At 33.3% G+C, this 16,474-nt stretch overlaps 1 protein-coding gene across 1 annotated transcript in view; it reads left to right on the forward strand.

Annotated features, from left to right (window-relative positions):
• Positions 1-267: 267 nt before the first annotated feature.
• The window catches only part of LOC131070676 (monocopper oxidase-like protein SKU5), a 109,700-nt gene continuing 93,493 nt past the window's right edge, over positions 268-16,474 (forward strand). Inside the window, exon 1 of the mRNA XM_059214799.1 lies at positions 268-570. Within this exon, the coding sequence (XP_059070782.1) occupies positions 268-570 (303 nt within the window). The remainder of the gene's footprint in view (positions 571-16,474) is intronic.

The following is a 16,474-nucleotide window of genomic DNA, read 5'->3' on the forward strand; positions in this document are numbered from 1 at the left end:
AGATAATTGGGATATATTCTTTGTGGAGAAAGAAAAACAAGAGGAAATCAATAAGAAGAAAGTAGAAAAGACATTCAAAGTATATCATAAGGATAAACGAAAAGGTAAGGTAGGTGGTGTACCTTCTATCAAGATAACTGATAACATCCCTCCACTAGTACAGGACACCCCTTCTCTAACCTCTACTTCATCGGTCCATGAAGCTGATCCTTCGGTCACAAGTACAGAAGGCATGATACAAATCTTGAATTAGAGATACTATTTATAATGAATATAGATGCACAAAATGTAAATATAGTGATGGATACTGAGACTGCAGAGGTACAAGCAAAAAAAGTACAGGAGATTCATAAGGAATGCAATGAAACCGAGCCACCGGTAAAATCTGTTGATACTCAGGAAACTGAGCAACCAACACACATAGAGCCACCAGCACCTAGAAAACAACCTAAGGTAGAAGTTCATGTTGAGACCACTCCACTGAAAGTTACACATACTAAGAAACCATCTACAACAAAAATTCAAACTCAGACAGATCCACCAGAAGGCAATCAGAAGGATATAATAAAGGTAATTGGTCCAACATCTATGGCACCAGGAACATCTATAGGTGAATTTAGACTGACCAATATTACTGAAGTTTTGTTGGATTCTATTAAAAGGATAACAAATTGTAATGCATTGGTATATAAGGCAATTGATAGCACTCTAGCCATTTTGAAAATGATTGCACCTAACTATTTGGTAGACCATGTCAAAGATTCTTTAGGTAAATTGGACACACTGTCTAAATATATTATTGATAATGTTATAACAATAGAAAAGGTCAATGAGGATACAATAAATGAAAGAGTTGATAAAGAGAAAAATGCATTCTTTGAAAACCCAATAAAAAATTGTACCAATCACCTAAATACATTATTACCGGTACTTAATTCTACAATTTTGGAGTATAAGGAGTTGTACAGAGAAGTAAGTAAACCACACCAACTAACTGAGGATATTGACAAGGAGATTGAGAAGGCACAGAAAGAAATTGATGATATAGGAGAAAATATGATAGGCTCTTCTGGTCTTATGTCAGTTTTTGAGCAGGAAATGACAGTTTTTGAAGAAAAATTGGAGAAACTTGAAAAAGAAAAAGAAAAGATAAGGTCTAGGGCCCGAGAATTAAAATGTAAGCTTGGTCCAACATTGAATAGTCTTATTACACAAAGGGCAGAATTATCTAAGGTTGCAATTCAGTGAGAAAGATCACCGAAGCACCAAATGCACTATCTCACCGGTATGATCCAACAGACTGAGGCAATTCTTACCAACAACAACAACTTCATGCAAAGTCTAAATTTGGTTTTGGCAGACATTTTTCAGATTGTAACCAACCGGTTACAAACTTTGAGGTAACATTTTGGTACTTTTTTTTATCATTTATGATATCCTTTGTCATTGATGCCAATGGGGGAGTAGTAAGGGAGAAAAATGCATCTTTTAGATTTTCAATGGAGATCATTTTCACAGGGGGACAACATCTTTTTGGATATCAAATTTTTGATAACACTTTTTTATTTTTCTCATAAGTGTTGCCATCAATGCCAAAGGGGGAGATTGTTGGCATTCTACACTCTTATGAGAATGGTTGTGATGTCATTGATGGCAAACTGATTGACAAACTGATAGGCAACCGACTGGCATTCACCAACATTAAGATTTCTACATACACCGGCACCGACAAACACTTTCACCGACATTCAGATTACATTGACAACAGTATATCAGCACTCAAGATGACATGGAAATATCTTTTTATTGTAATATAATTATCTTTTTGTAAGCCGACTTGGTATATTGTAAAAGACTCATATATGTATGAAGTCTTGTAGGTCATTTTGCTATGTGATATGTGTGATAAAAGAGGAATGATATGATGCGAAATTGATAGAAGAATTTTGTATAAGGACAACAAGGTTTTGGTTATAGACTGAGCTTAAACTGGTACTGAACCTGGCATAGTTGATGTTGATTTAAGTGGTGCATTGTATTGGATTTAATCATCCAATTGTAGTCAGTGTGACTCCTATTTTGTGATTGAGCAGTGAGCTCTAGGCTGTTGGCCTTCCTACATGTGAAAGCCCTAATGTAATTAATATTTATTCATTGGCCAGTGAGTGAATATTGTGTGTCACAAATCCCACCGAGGTTTTTCCCACACTGGGTTTCCTCATTAAATATCTTGTGTTATGTTGTGTTCTCCATGTTCTGTTATTCTTATTTGTTGCATTAATTCTTATTACCGATACACTATTTTGGGATGCAAAAATTTAAATAAGTATAAATATTCTGTTAATCGGTTAGACACTGATTCACCCCCCCCCTCAGTGTCTTTGGGACTGTCATTGGTTCTAACAACAAAAACATCCATATTCATCTTCATTCATATAGAACATCATATAGAAAAGTACATATAGAAAGACATCTCATAAAAATCTCATATCAATCAACACAAGTACAATGAGGTCGAATCATGTGTCGTATATGTATCTCATAAAAAAATATCAATGTGTAGAAGGTATAAATGATCTCAAAATGTCATATATAGTATCAAAGCAAGATATATGTCGAGTACAAAAAAATGGTGTATACAACAAAATGGAAAAGTGCACCAAAAGATAGCTATGGCCCTCTCCCTCATCGCTAGGTAGAGGAGGTGGTTCTTGTTAGCCCTCAAACTATCTAGGTGTTGGAATCCAAGAACACTAAGAGGGGGGGTGAATCAGTGTTCTATTAGAATGGAGAAATTTAACCTTATTAATACAACAACTCAAAAACCGCTAAACATAAAAGCATATAACAATAAGAAACAGTGCAACCACAAAGATGAACACCATAACACCATAGATTTATACGTGGAAAACCTCAAAGAGGAAAAACCATGGTGGGATTTGAGACCCACAATATCTATCCATTGATCAGATGAATAAATATTACAATAAGGGGTGTGCACATGCAAGAAGGCATAGTGCTCATCACAATGGAGTCTCACTAACTAAAAAAGAGATTAACCACCTCAAAATATTCAAACAACAATCTAGAAAGAAGAATTGCCTATGATAGCATCAAACATTGTAGATTACAGTTCTGGTTAAGCTCAATACCAGAGGTCTAAAGCCTCTTACATAAACCCAACTTGATCACCTATGATCGACCAAATCCTCTGCATAAATGATTATTACATTATTCGCTCCTTGCCTATGATCTACAATGAGATCTTACATATATTTATACAAGCCCTAGACCTAAACAATTAGGTCAGCCACCCAAATGATAATTTAATATATCCATTACATAATCCTGAAATAAAATCATAAAACATGTTGGCCTAAGGCCAAACAAACATCATCCAATCAATAAAACATCTTGAAAGCGCATCAAAAGGATCCACCAACACGTTTCATGAAACCGATCCATAACCTAGATAATATTGAACCTAAATTAGATCCACACATTCCAAAGAAATGACACCAATTCATTGAGGCATGAACATAATCACCATCACCATCAACATCAACATCCTGAATCCCTTCTAGAAGTTGCACCAACACCACTTATGCATTACATCAAAGATCTTCAATGAAGCTCTACCGGTGAAACCCTTATCGAACCGACAAAGCAAGCTTACTAGAACATAAGATACCATTTGATCATTAAGTGAATACTAATTCATTGAAACATACTTCAGAAGCATATGAACCATTCATACAAACGTAATCCATCATTCAGATTATATCGGTGACAATCAATTGATAATCTTCCCAATCCAATCCTTCTACCGGAAGTTAGTAAACAACCATAATAGCTAGTGTTGATATCAATGAGAAAACATCAATGCAACACACAATCAATTCCTTCATATTGCTAACACTAGGTGCTTGTTCTCCCTTTGATCGATCCATGTACTGAGAATAGGGTACTGCATGTCTATTTGTCGACATTGTTGTGCTATAAGTTGCTACATAATAGGCTACCCGACTAGACTAGTGAAGGACCTCATGCTAGGAGGCAACTATCTCTACTCTCAATCTCTACGCCTCCTGATCACGCTCTGATCTTAATCTATGAATCTCATGGTCACACTGTGTAACCTATGTGTGTGCGACTGCTAGCTACGTCTGGAGGGTCCTTACTTTCCCTCTCAGTATATGAATCATTGTTGGCATCTATCCCCGGGGTATCTCCTCCTCCCCTCCCTCATCCTACTCATCTTTGCACTTTCTCACCTATCGAGGGGTAGCTCTCTCAACCATCTCTCTCTCAACCCCAACATCTCCCTAAGGCTCTGTAGTCCTAGCTCCACCTCCATATCCTCCAATGGAACCTAAAGAGACACCCTCTCCTCTCCTCCTCTATCGACCAATGACTAGTGTCCTACTACTTCTCACACCAAGGTCACCCCCCGCCCACCTAGGTGTTTCTCCTCTCTATGCTTGTACTGGTGCATCACCCTCATCTATCTGAGGTGCCCACTCTCTAAGATATGTTAAACATGGGAAGGGACATCTCATGAAATAATCCTATACTCTACAGTCACCCTCGCATTAGCTATATCATCCAAGTAATCTCAGCGTTGTGGCTGGAGAGCTACCAACTCCTGCACTATGAAGGCATAAGATAACCTCAATCTCCATCCCTTCTTCTCCTCATCTCCAAACCTGGCATAAGAAGTGAACTCCTATTATATGGCCTATGACCGTCCATACTTCCTCATAACCCTGCTCAGCACAAAATGCTCAATAATGGTCTGGGATTTACCAATGAGTGGGTGAGTCATAAACACCACCTTCCTCTCCCACCTCCAATCATATCACTCCTCTAATCCCCTATATGGCCTCCATACAACTGCGATCAAGTCATCAAGTTTTCATCTCCAATAATTTGTCTTCCCCAAGTGGGGTTGCATCATAAAACCTGTGTATTGGTAGACAATAGGCTGATGTGGATGCCTCAAATCCTCAACAACTGGCCTGTAGACTAGGATATGCTCCCATGCCCAAATACATAAAACAAGGACCCCAATTACCATACTCTTTGCCTCTTGATAGGCAATCTCATGCATCTCATGATACATATGGGCTAATAAGAAACAACCCCAACCCAATCTCCTCGACTGTGTCAATAACATATCCAACATTCTCCCCTAGCTGCATAAGAATCCCTGTTATCTTCCATTAGACATGACAAAACATTTGATAATGCCAGCAAGCACACAAGCAACTGAAAGTTGTGCTCCATACCTGCTCAACATGTCATCCCAAGTGATGGAATGAACTATCTGAGTGTCATCCTGAAACACTCTTTGTAATATTGTAATCCCCTGCTGAGGTGAAGAATCATAGTCTACACTGCCACCTGCAAATGGTATCCTCCAAATCCTATACACATCCTCGGGAGTAATAGTCATCTCCCCGGTCAGTGAGTGAAATTTATTATGCTCAAGATGAAACCTTTCAACTAAGGCATTGAGTAATCTGTGTCAATATGAGCTCTCTGAACATCTGTCAGCTCTCAAACTAATCTCATGGTGGGCAGATAGGTGCATCAAACATGTATATCTGGCAAACTAACCTGGAAAATTAAATAAAAAATTATCAATATGCAAAACAAATTGTGTTACAAAGGTGTAAAAAGTGCTCACGAATCCAAATCATCAATCATGGAAATAAAAAATTCACATTTATGCCTTGAAAATAAAACATTGTTTTCATATGAGTAAAGAATGGGGACAATATGAGTAAACTTGTTGATACGAGTCAATAATTGGGGCAGTTTGAGTAAAATATCTCTTATGAACATGCTCATACGACTGAAGGGAACATGCAAAATGACTAATCTAATGACTTTATACAACAAAAGAAGTTTTAACAGATTGTCGTACGACAAACCCTAGTTGACCATATGGCTAAATGACTAAAAATGAATAAAACCAACAAAAAGAACAACAAATTCAAACAAAAATTAAAAAAATGAAAAATGCAAGAGGCTTAAGATTGATCACTTACTACTGCCAAATATTTTCAAGGATGATTATGACGTCTTTGGTGCTCAAATCAATGTGTATGCCTTAGAATTGCCATTTTTCTTCAGAGAAGGTTTTTGAAATTTTGAACTTTGAGAGGTAAAAATGAATTGAAAATGACCCTTTCAACCCCTTATATAGGTGAAACCCTAAATTTCAAACTTGCTCCAATTGACACAAAAATTGTACTCTTAGCTAAATCAACCGTCCTGAGTCCATTTTTGGGATTGAAATCGAATTCTGAAATCTTTTTTTAATTCAAAATCTCACAACGTTGACCACTTAGTACTTTCATCTTCAAATCACTCTTTCTCATCATTTTTCACTCAAATCAATTCTAATCTCAATTTAATTCTCAAATAAATCTTCCTGCTCATATTATCATCGATATATCATTTTATTAAATAAAATTTCCCAAAATCACTGTGATCTCATTATCTTTTGATTTCTCTCTCGAAGGGGCATTACTTATTACGTAAATATTATCAGTGATTACATCATCAAAAAGTTGATAAAATTTTCAAATCTTCATCTAAAGTCGAGCAGAAAATATTTTCAATTAAAAATTAATTGAATATCAATCAAATCAAATTAAATCAACTAAATCCTCATTGCTAGGGGCATATCAGTTTCATTGCACCAAATCAAGCCGATATTGTCTTCATTTGAATCGGTCTCTTAACTGTAATCAGTTTCATTGCACCTCATCAAGCTGGTTATTTGTTTAACCTAATCAAGGGTTCAAAGAGTCTTTTGGACATTGATCATACACTTAATTGAAATAGGAGTTCAATTTCATCACATTAAATAAAGTTGGACATTCTATTTCGCTAATTAGTTCTTGTTTAATCAAGTTAGGAATTGGTTTTATTTCTTTGCTCAACCAATTCTAGTTCAATCAAGTTCTAGATTGGTACTTGTTTCTTGATCCATCAAGTTCAAGAATGGCATCTCGCTCTTCATCAGTCCTAGTTCAATCAAGTTCAGGATCGGTATTGCTTTAATCAACCCGTTCAACTTCATCACTTCAAATCAAGCTGAACATCTCGCTCTTCATCAATTTGTGATCCATCAAGTTCAGAACTAATTTCTCTTCGACATCAACTATTCTTTGAATCAATGTGTTGCTCTCACATCAATTAAAAGAGGGGAAAATGTAATACCCTAAAAAATGGTCACCTAAACCATGGGCCCCTAATCTCGACTACATCACCAAGGTCCTAACCAAAAGTAATTAAATCAATCATGAGCACTTAATTAATTAATTCTCAATCATCAATGTCATATGGCAAGTAAATCATTACATATTAATAAATATTTAATTAATTAATTAATCATTCCAAGTAAATCATTTTAATCAATTATCCTATTTATTTAATTAAATATCCTAGCATATTTAATTAATAAATCAATTTGGCATTAAATCATTAAAAAGGAATTAATTTGCAAAAAAGAATTAAATTTGAAAAAAGGAATTAAATTGAAAAATCTCAGAAAAGCAATTAAATCAACTAAATCTCAAAATTGAATAAAAATATGGAATAAATTAGTTTTTTTTCTGATTTTATCTTAAATTTAGTTCAATTTTATTTAAAGCTGAAGAAAGCAGCCAATCACATCAATTCATTTGGATTGTGCTTCCTCTTGCAGAATCTATGTCGTTCATCATTAATCGATCTTGACAGCTAGTCTCTCTTTGGATTTTCTATAAATTTAGGCTCTCATCTCTCATTCAAAAAACCCTGGATATTTATCGTTATTATGTTGTTTTTGTTCTAGGTCCATTGATATTTTTGTGCATTGAGAATATTGCATATTTGTTAAATCATCTAGCTTAATATTCATTCATAGCTTAATCATGTTAGCCTAATATTCATTAATCTTGCATCCATTTAGCTCAATTTTGTGCTCATATATACTGAATCCTTCATTTAGGCATCATCTAGTCACTGGTGTTGCACAAAGAAATATGAGAGTGAGACTAAAACTCACATCTACTAAAAGGCAATAGGTCACTTTGCAATAGTTTTATTATTCATTGATTATTGATTTACTAACCATGCATCTAATGACTTAATAGAAGTGTTGTGTATTCAGATACAGATATAGGTCCACTTTTAACACACACACATCCCACATACTCTGATAGAAGAGGGCTAGAAAACCGCCAAGCCGAGGTGCTTTATCAGCACCCAAACAAAAAAGAGCAACTCTAACTTCCTCCAAAGTCACCTTTCTTTTGAGAAATTCATTTTTCATCAGAAATCAAGACATGGATCACATTTAGAAGATCCTCCCTTTGAGATTTTTGAGAAGTATTGTTAAAAGAACCCAAGAAGAAATTAAGAGTCTCTTTGCAAATTTCCATCTTGTCAATAAGAAATTCATCATTTGCATTCTGAATGGAAAATATTTTGTTACTGGCTCTCCTTTCCTTTACTGAATTATGAAAAAAAATTGTATTCTGATCCTCTTCTTTTGACCATGTTTCTCTAAATTTTTGTCTCGAAAATACTTCCTCTCTTGCTAACATCTCTAAGTACTCCTTGTTAAGGTCCTTTTCCTTCTGAAACTCATGTGTTCATTCCATCAACAATAACTTTTTGATACAATTCCCCTAACTCCTTTTCCAATCACATCTTCTTAGTAAAGATATTTTTAAACACTTTTTTGTTCCACTGTTTTAGCTTTTTTTGCTCCTTTGTTGGTCTGACTACAATGGGGGAAATTTTTTTCCAAAGGATTGTGAAGAAATAAAAAAATGACTAGGTTGTGTTGAGCATTTTTAAAAAGGGCAATTTGGCTTCATATCACAAAGCCATTAATGGTTATAATTTTTTCCTTTCAACTAAATTCACCAACTCTCGATAGTTTGGTATTATATATGTCTTTTGTATCTCCTTTCAAGTCTCGGTTGAGATCATCACTTATCTTTGGGGTTCCTTCTTAAGGGATCTTGAATTCCTAAAAATACTAAAGGAAACTATCAAAAGGTAATGAATACATTTTTAAAAATGGGGAGAAAGTGAGAAAACTTTAGAATGGATTGAACAAAGAAGACCTTTTGGGTGTTTTGAATAATATCGTTGACGTCCTTATGAGGTAAATCACTCTAGAGGGCTTCTATAAATGGTTATGTGCCTATCTTCCCTATGTTAAATTATTTTAATTACAATTTGAAAAATGAACTTTACCTTTTAGATTATTCATCCTTGGAAGAATCTATAAAAAAGTCCTTATTACTAGTAAGACTTTTCCCCTCCACCAAAGCCTTATCTATCATATTTACAATATAATATTTCCCCAACCCCTATTCACTTAATTCTCCTACATTTTATTGATCCTCTACTTGTCCATCTGGATGAGGCCCCCCCCCAAGAGAAAAATCTACTATATTCCTAATATTTTTTTCTCTTCCAAAAATATCCTAGAATCCCAATTTACCCCTTATCCTCCTTTGAAGGGTAAGAAATGTGGTGTTTGATCATTCAACCTCCTCTTCAAAAGGTAAAACTATCTCATTTTAAGAACCCCTAGATACCCACTATTCTATTTTGAATGATTAAATTGACACCCAAGCTTCCCTAGTTTTGAATATTCCCAAAATTATCCTCTTGATAGGTTCTTTCCCTCTCCTTCCCTCGTCGAAGGATTTTCTTTCTAATGCTAATGTTCTACCAGAAATTATGCTAGATTCTCAAAATTTGACCCAATGTAACCTCTACACCCACATTCAAGTGAAGGTTAATGAAATTTGTAAGCCTTATAATCTTTAGAATTATATTATAAAGTGGAAGCTTTCCCAAATGAATACTTCCAAAAATAAAATGCATATCCTAGAAATCCTTTTTCTACCCAAATATAGAGCATGGCCTAAGGAGTTGATGGGAGAATATATTTGGGATACCATGAAAAAGATTGCCACATATTTTGACAATTAGGAATGCCTTGAGAAAGATGTCAAAAATATTAAGCAAGTGGGTAGCTTTGTTCAATATCAAAGGAAGCTAGAAATTGATATTGGTAATATCTAAGCCAACTAGGGGAATATTTATAAACATTTGTAGCAAATAGTTTCCTATTGTAATGAGCTTATTAAGAACAATGCCATGATTCTTTGAAAGTGTTTCAATAGGAGTTGGAAAAAAGAAAAATGAATCATAAGGTAGAGAAGACTACTCACTAGCAAGTTGTCATCTCATATTTGATCTCTAAGAAGGTAAGGATAAAGTAGATAGCAATACTCTCTCTCCATCCATCCTTGAAATAGAAAAAAGCAAGGTTTCTAATGAGCTATTCTTTGAAGACAAGCTAAATTTCCTTAACAAAGAATAGATTGCTACCAAAGGCTTGAAGTTACTAGGCAACCCATAGCTATTTCTTTTGCTCATTGGCTGGTCTTCCTTATTTCTTTTCTATTTTTGGTTTTTTATTCTATTTTGTAAGTGTTACTTTTTGTAGTCTCATGTTTGGTGGAATTTGACACTTTTGCCTCTATGGTTGTCTTTTAACAGGTTCAAGCCCTTCCCAAGTTTATAGATTCAAAATAAAAGAACTATGTTACTAAATAGTTTATACATCCAACTAAAATATTTTCTATATGAAGACCCTTAGCAATCACCATAGCTCCTCATACCATCTTACACCCTCTAGTATATCAAATAGCATACATAGCCACAACATTAATTTTATTCTAATAAGATGTTTCATGCCAAACCTATGATATGCAAATTGCCATTGGTCTCCTTTAATTATCCACATAAAAATCTAATTAATATTAAACCATGGCTTATAATGCTTAGATGTCAATCATCACCAAATCATACTTTCCCTCGATTATATTCTTCATAATTTGAAAACCACTATATGGGAGGCCATATTGAAGGAAGCTCTAGATTCTATCATCCAGACATGTTTGGATTATGTATTACCAAGGTTGTGAGAAAGGAATGTCTATTATCCTTCTATCAAGCTCTATCAAATTCATCATAAAACTCATTCATTTTCTTAATTTTATCCTCCTTTCATTATGTTCTAAAGTTATTTGTCTTGCTATAATTAAACACTTAGACTTGTACTTTCTAGGATATTTAAATCTTCCAAGGGATTTAGATCTAGTATTTTATTTCTTCTTGTCATTATTCTTAGGTTCCTCCTTTGATATTTCATTAAATAGTAGGCCCTCTTTAGTATATTTCGAATATTTTTTATGTGTCTCATATTAAGGTAAAACAAATATTATCCATGCATATGAATCTTTGAATCAATTCTCCTAATTTTTATCAATAAGTGATCCCATGATTGTAACAAATAATGTAAAAGTGTCATTACAATTTTCATCCTCCATCTTAACTTCAATATAGTCTAGAGTTGTTACCATATTTGACACATTCATATAAGTAACCACAAAACCAAAACCATATGTTCTCAAGATGTATAACTACTTTCTCATTAAAATTTTGTTAACTAGGGATTTATTCTAGCATAAGTTTCCTATCTTTTGAGATTGTGATGTGAGTTCATATCATTCAATAAAATTTAATTTTCTAAGTAAATCCCAATGACTCCATTCACCTTTGTATCTATTTGACCCTATTCAAAATATGACATTGAGACTAATTTGGATCTGCTGATAATAGCTCATATATCTTTATTTATAAGGATATCATTCATATTGAGCTTACATGGATCAAGTTTTGTGATAGTAAGATCCACCATCTTCATTCTTGATGTTCTTTCCATTTCACTACACCAAGATCTCCTCTTATGTCAACTCACTCAAGTCAAGTGTAATGCCCCGCCAGGAAACCCCTATGGGTTTAAATTAAAAACACTCAAATAGAGTGTAAATTTTTTTTTTTTTATAATAACTAAGAGTGTTAATGAAAAGGTTACAATATTAAGATAGATTGAAGTGATCTCAAGTTATCTCTATCTAGATAACACAGCGGAAGGCTAAAACGATCCTAGGGAGTTTCCCAACGCGATTACACAACTTTACACCTAACTCAACTTGCGTCATTTGATCCATTAAACTGGATAACTTAATTACGAGGACAATGCATAGATCTTAATTACAAATGTGTTCAATGGTTTGACGTCTTATAATTTTAGGAAGAGATCATTTACTTTAGACGGTTAGGGAGCCATTGAGAAGTTATTTATTCATTGCACTTTAATTCATAATTACATTAGGAGGTCTCCAAATGGGCTCAAGCGCCTATAAATATAACAAGGTTCATTCATTAGAGTTTTAAAATGACCATCCACACTTGACATCATCCTTTAATACTATAAATATGCTTTACGAGATTCATTCGTTTAGGGTTATACTTCGATTAGTAAAACAAGGATGCCATCATTTGATTTTAAGATATTCACCCACATTTGTTAACTTTTTTTTTTTTGTTAATATTAAAAGCATGGTTGATGAGAGGAATTCATTTCTTAAGGATTAACCACAATTAATAGAGTGAAGTCCCCTCATTTGGTTTCATGCATATTCAACTAATGAGTTGTAGTGCTTATACGAAGGGTAAGTTATGAGTAGCCATAGATCTCATTTGAATTTTTAATAATGCAATAAATGGACTAACTTCATTAAGTTGGATATGCATTAGAACCCCTGAGAGCATCCTTCAATTTAAAGTATCGTTAACGAGATTACATTCATCATTTCAAGGTTTGAATAATCAGACCATAGTGATGTTCTTCTATTAGGATTAGAATGCAATTATCTTTTTGCATATCTCTTCTTATAAACGAAGTTAATATGAGATGGTACATATATTAAGATTAAGGTTTAAATAACTATACCAAAACTTCCCTTTTTAGATCCATTTCAGCATTCATAAGGGATTCGTTATTTAAGGTTACAAATATAGATACTAGTTGAGTTCACTCTTGTATAAAATAAATCTGATAAAGAATATTTGTTAAGATTAAAATATAAACAACTAAGTAATTTCATTTGATAAAGTGAATTACAATTAACATGGCGATGTTCATTTACAAGGGTAAGAAGGTAAATGCCTAAATGAGTTTCACCAATTATCAAGTTAAATTTCGGTAAGGTTGATTTGTTAAGATTAAACGTATTTGACCAAACAACTATATCTAATATATTGAAACATAATTAACATGACATTTCCCATTCTAGTTCAATCTTAGCAAGCATGAGGGATTCCTTTTTATAAGATTAACATATGGGTTTTCTAGTTGGGTTCGCACAATTATAAAGTTAATTTAGTGAGGATTATTGTTTTTTAATTACAACATGAATTACTAAGTATATTCATCCAATATACAACATGAGTTACCTAATTGAGTCCACACGATTATCGAATTACTCTGGTGAGGTTTATTGTTAAGATTAAATCGTGAAATAACTTAACAAATTTACCCAATGCAATGAAACATAATTGACATGGCGAGGTTCGTTTACTAGGGTAAAGGATAGATATTTCTATTATGTTCATCTTTTAGATTTCAATTTAAGAATAGTGACATAATTTTATCTTTGTTTCCTTTTTACATCCATCCCATTTATATACTTAATATCAAGATGATCCCATAAAGTAATTCTAATTAGATTTCTGCCACTATTACAATTTAAATTAACGTTACCAATTTACCCTTTTTTTTTTTTTTTACACTTTAATTTCTAATATTTAAATACCATGCCATATCCATAATTTACAATGTTTTATGAACTTAAATAACTACGTTTATCCATATGAAAAATGTTATACATTTAAATTTGAATTCATTTAATCTACACTTTACACTTTGCAAGATTACAACCATTTAAGATAATTTAAAGCATAAAACAGAGAACGCTATAAACATCGCATAACACAGATATGATCTCGGAGTTCACCCCGGATGGGCTACATCTCCGGGTCTGCTCAACTGCAAGACCCCTTTGGTATTATGTTGTTAGAAATACATGATTTATGAGTCTTTTACATCTTGCCACTTAGGCGAATAAAATCAATATACAACAGACTCCTCGGACGTTAATTACATAAAGATCCCTTTTAGAAGCGGGTCAGAATGAGTCATAACAAACAAAAAAGAAACAAACAATCCTGGATACTCTTGTTTGGCGGTTTCCTAATTAGGGCTTGACCAACTTGCAACCAACACTATCATGTCAAGACTTACCATTACATAACCAAATTCAATAAAAGAAGATTAAATCCAGCATAGGCATTATCCGGTAGTGGTATTCGTTTTATCATATTTCTTTGACTAATAATGTCGATACTTCGATATACTAACTAAATTAACTTTTACTTAAAACTCTTAATAAACCGCCATCACTATTTCTTCTATGTTAATGGCAGTACTAACCCGGGTATGAAGTAATCAACATGAAATTAAAACTGGTATTAGGCTAAGGATTAACTAAATATTGCTTCTCGAACTCCAAATGTATTATTTACTAAGTTTGAAGTCAACTAAGATAAGATACTGAATTTAAGATTACCTAATATCAACGTAGACTGGAATTCAATTCCCTTATGCTAATTTTTAATTCACTAAATAATCTGAAATTCTTCTTCTTTTTACATGTGACATAAATATACCTTTATCCCTTTTTTTTTTCTTCTTAAACATATTATATAATATAATAAATAATTAATAATTAAATATCCATCAAACTGAACCCCTTTTTTTTTTAAAAAAAAACAAATTATATAAAATAAAATATTAATACTTACATAAAACAATAAAATAAACTGTTTTTTTTTAAATTTCAAAAAAAAAAGGGGAGGGGAGAGGGTACCCACGTGGACATCCACGTGGGCCCTTCCCCATCATTGGCAGCCTCGCTACCTTTTGGTAGCGCTGCTACCAAATGGTAGCAGAGCGCTACCAAAGGTAGCGCTGCTACCATTTGGTAGCAGATCGCTACCAACTGGTAGCAATGCCGTGGGGGGCAATAAAACCCAGTTTTTTTTAAAAAAAAATTTTAAAATTTCCTTTTTCTAAAATTTATTTTATTACAGACATTAAACACAGTCTGAAAACAATAAAGGAAATAGCAAGAATTCTCAGTGCACACACACAGCCTGAGACAGAAAGAAAGGGCATTCTCCAGCATTTTTATATGGATTTTTTTTTTTGAATATCATGAACAATGCACCCCAAATGAAAATGTAAGACAAATAAAACCCCCTTTTTTTTTGCAGTCCTAAAGTAGATTTCCAGATTTCTCATAACAGATAACCAACTGGGGAAACTAATTTTTTTGAAAAGTTCATGAACCAAACAACCAAAACAAATGTAAAAACCCTCATTCTTTTATCAGATTTTTCCAAAAAAATAAACTCCATTATGAGAAAACTATATTTTCTCATCAAGCTGAAACACAACATCAAACTTCATTCTAAATCAACCAAGCTTAAAGAAGCAACTGCAACTATTCTTCTAAGAAAACACATTCATGAGTAAAAATGCTCTCTTTTTTTTTTTTTAAACAAGAAGTAGATAGGAAGATTCAAATCCTACCTCATAGTGCAATCCCGGGCATGAATCTTGATGAAGAGTTTTCCCCCAATCTGCTGCTCCATTGCAATTTCCCCATTTTTCTCCCAAAAAAACTCCCAAGCCAAGAACCCCCAAAATGTCTCCAAAACTAGGTTAAAAAGAAAAAGCCCTAATTTTGCCCTAATTTCAATTTCGAATTTAGGGTTTTATTTCTAAAATACAATAAATGAAAATCCAAATGGGAATCATTCATTCCCTCCTTGTTCATTTTTCTTTTAAAATTTAAAAGCTTCTATTTCATATTCAACTCTAATTTAATTTACTGAAAATCAAACTTTTATATTTTATCAACTATACAAGTAAGAAGAAATAATTTCTTTTAAATAATAATAATTTTCCCTTTTCCCTCCAAATGTGAAAATGCGTAATTTATTGCTATCTCCCAAATGTCTTTAAATTTTTCCTTTCCAAAAACGCATAATCTCATTAAATTCATTATTTTAAAATTAGCTATTAAATTAACTCGCTACAACATAATAAAGCGATATTTTTAAATAAATGACTAATCCAATGCAAGAGTTTAATTTATTCTAATTTCTCGACTACAAATGCATAAAAGTTACAAATGCGTAAATGAGCACACTAACCTCAGTTAAATACCTTAAACTTGCTACAATAATAATTTAAAGCAAGTCTCTTTAATTACTGATTAATCGTATAAAGAAGCTACCTATTTAAATTTCTATATCTCTAATGTGTACGTTTAATCATAATTTTAAATTTAATACTTAGGATAACAAACCTCACTTACCTCGTGCAAGGCATGCAAAACGAGGTAGTCCTCCAAATCTCTCAACATGCATCCCAATGAAAGGCAAGCTCCACGAATCCACGCACGATGCTCACCTA

This window comes from Cryptomeria japonica, chromosome 11, assembly GCF_030272615.1.
Source record: "Cryptomeria japonica chromosome 11, Sugi_1.0, whole genome shotgun sequence".
In the NCBI taxonomy this organism is placed as follows: domain Eukaryota; kingdom Viridiplantae; phylum Streptophyta; class Pinopsida; order Cupressales; family Cupressaceae; genus Cryptomeria; species Cryptomeria japonica.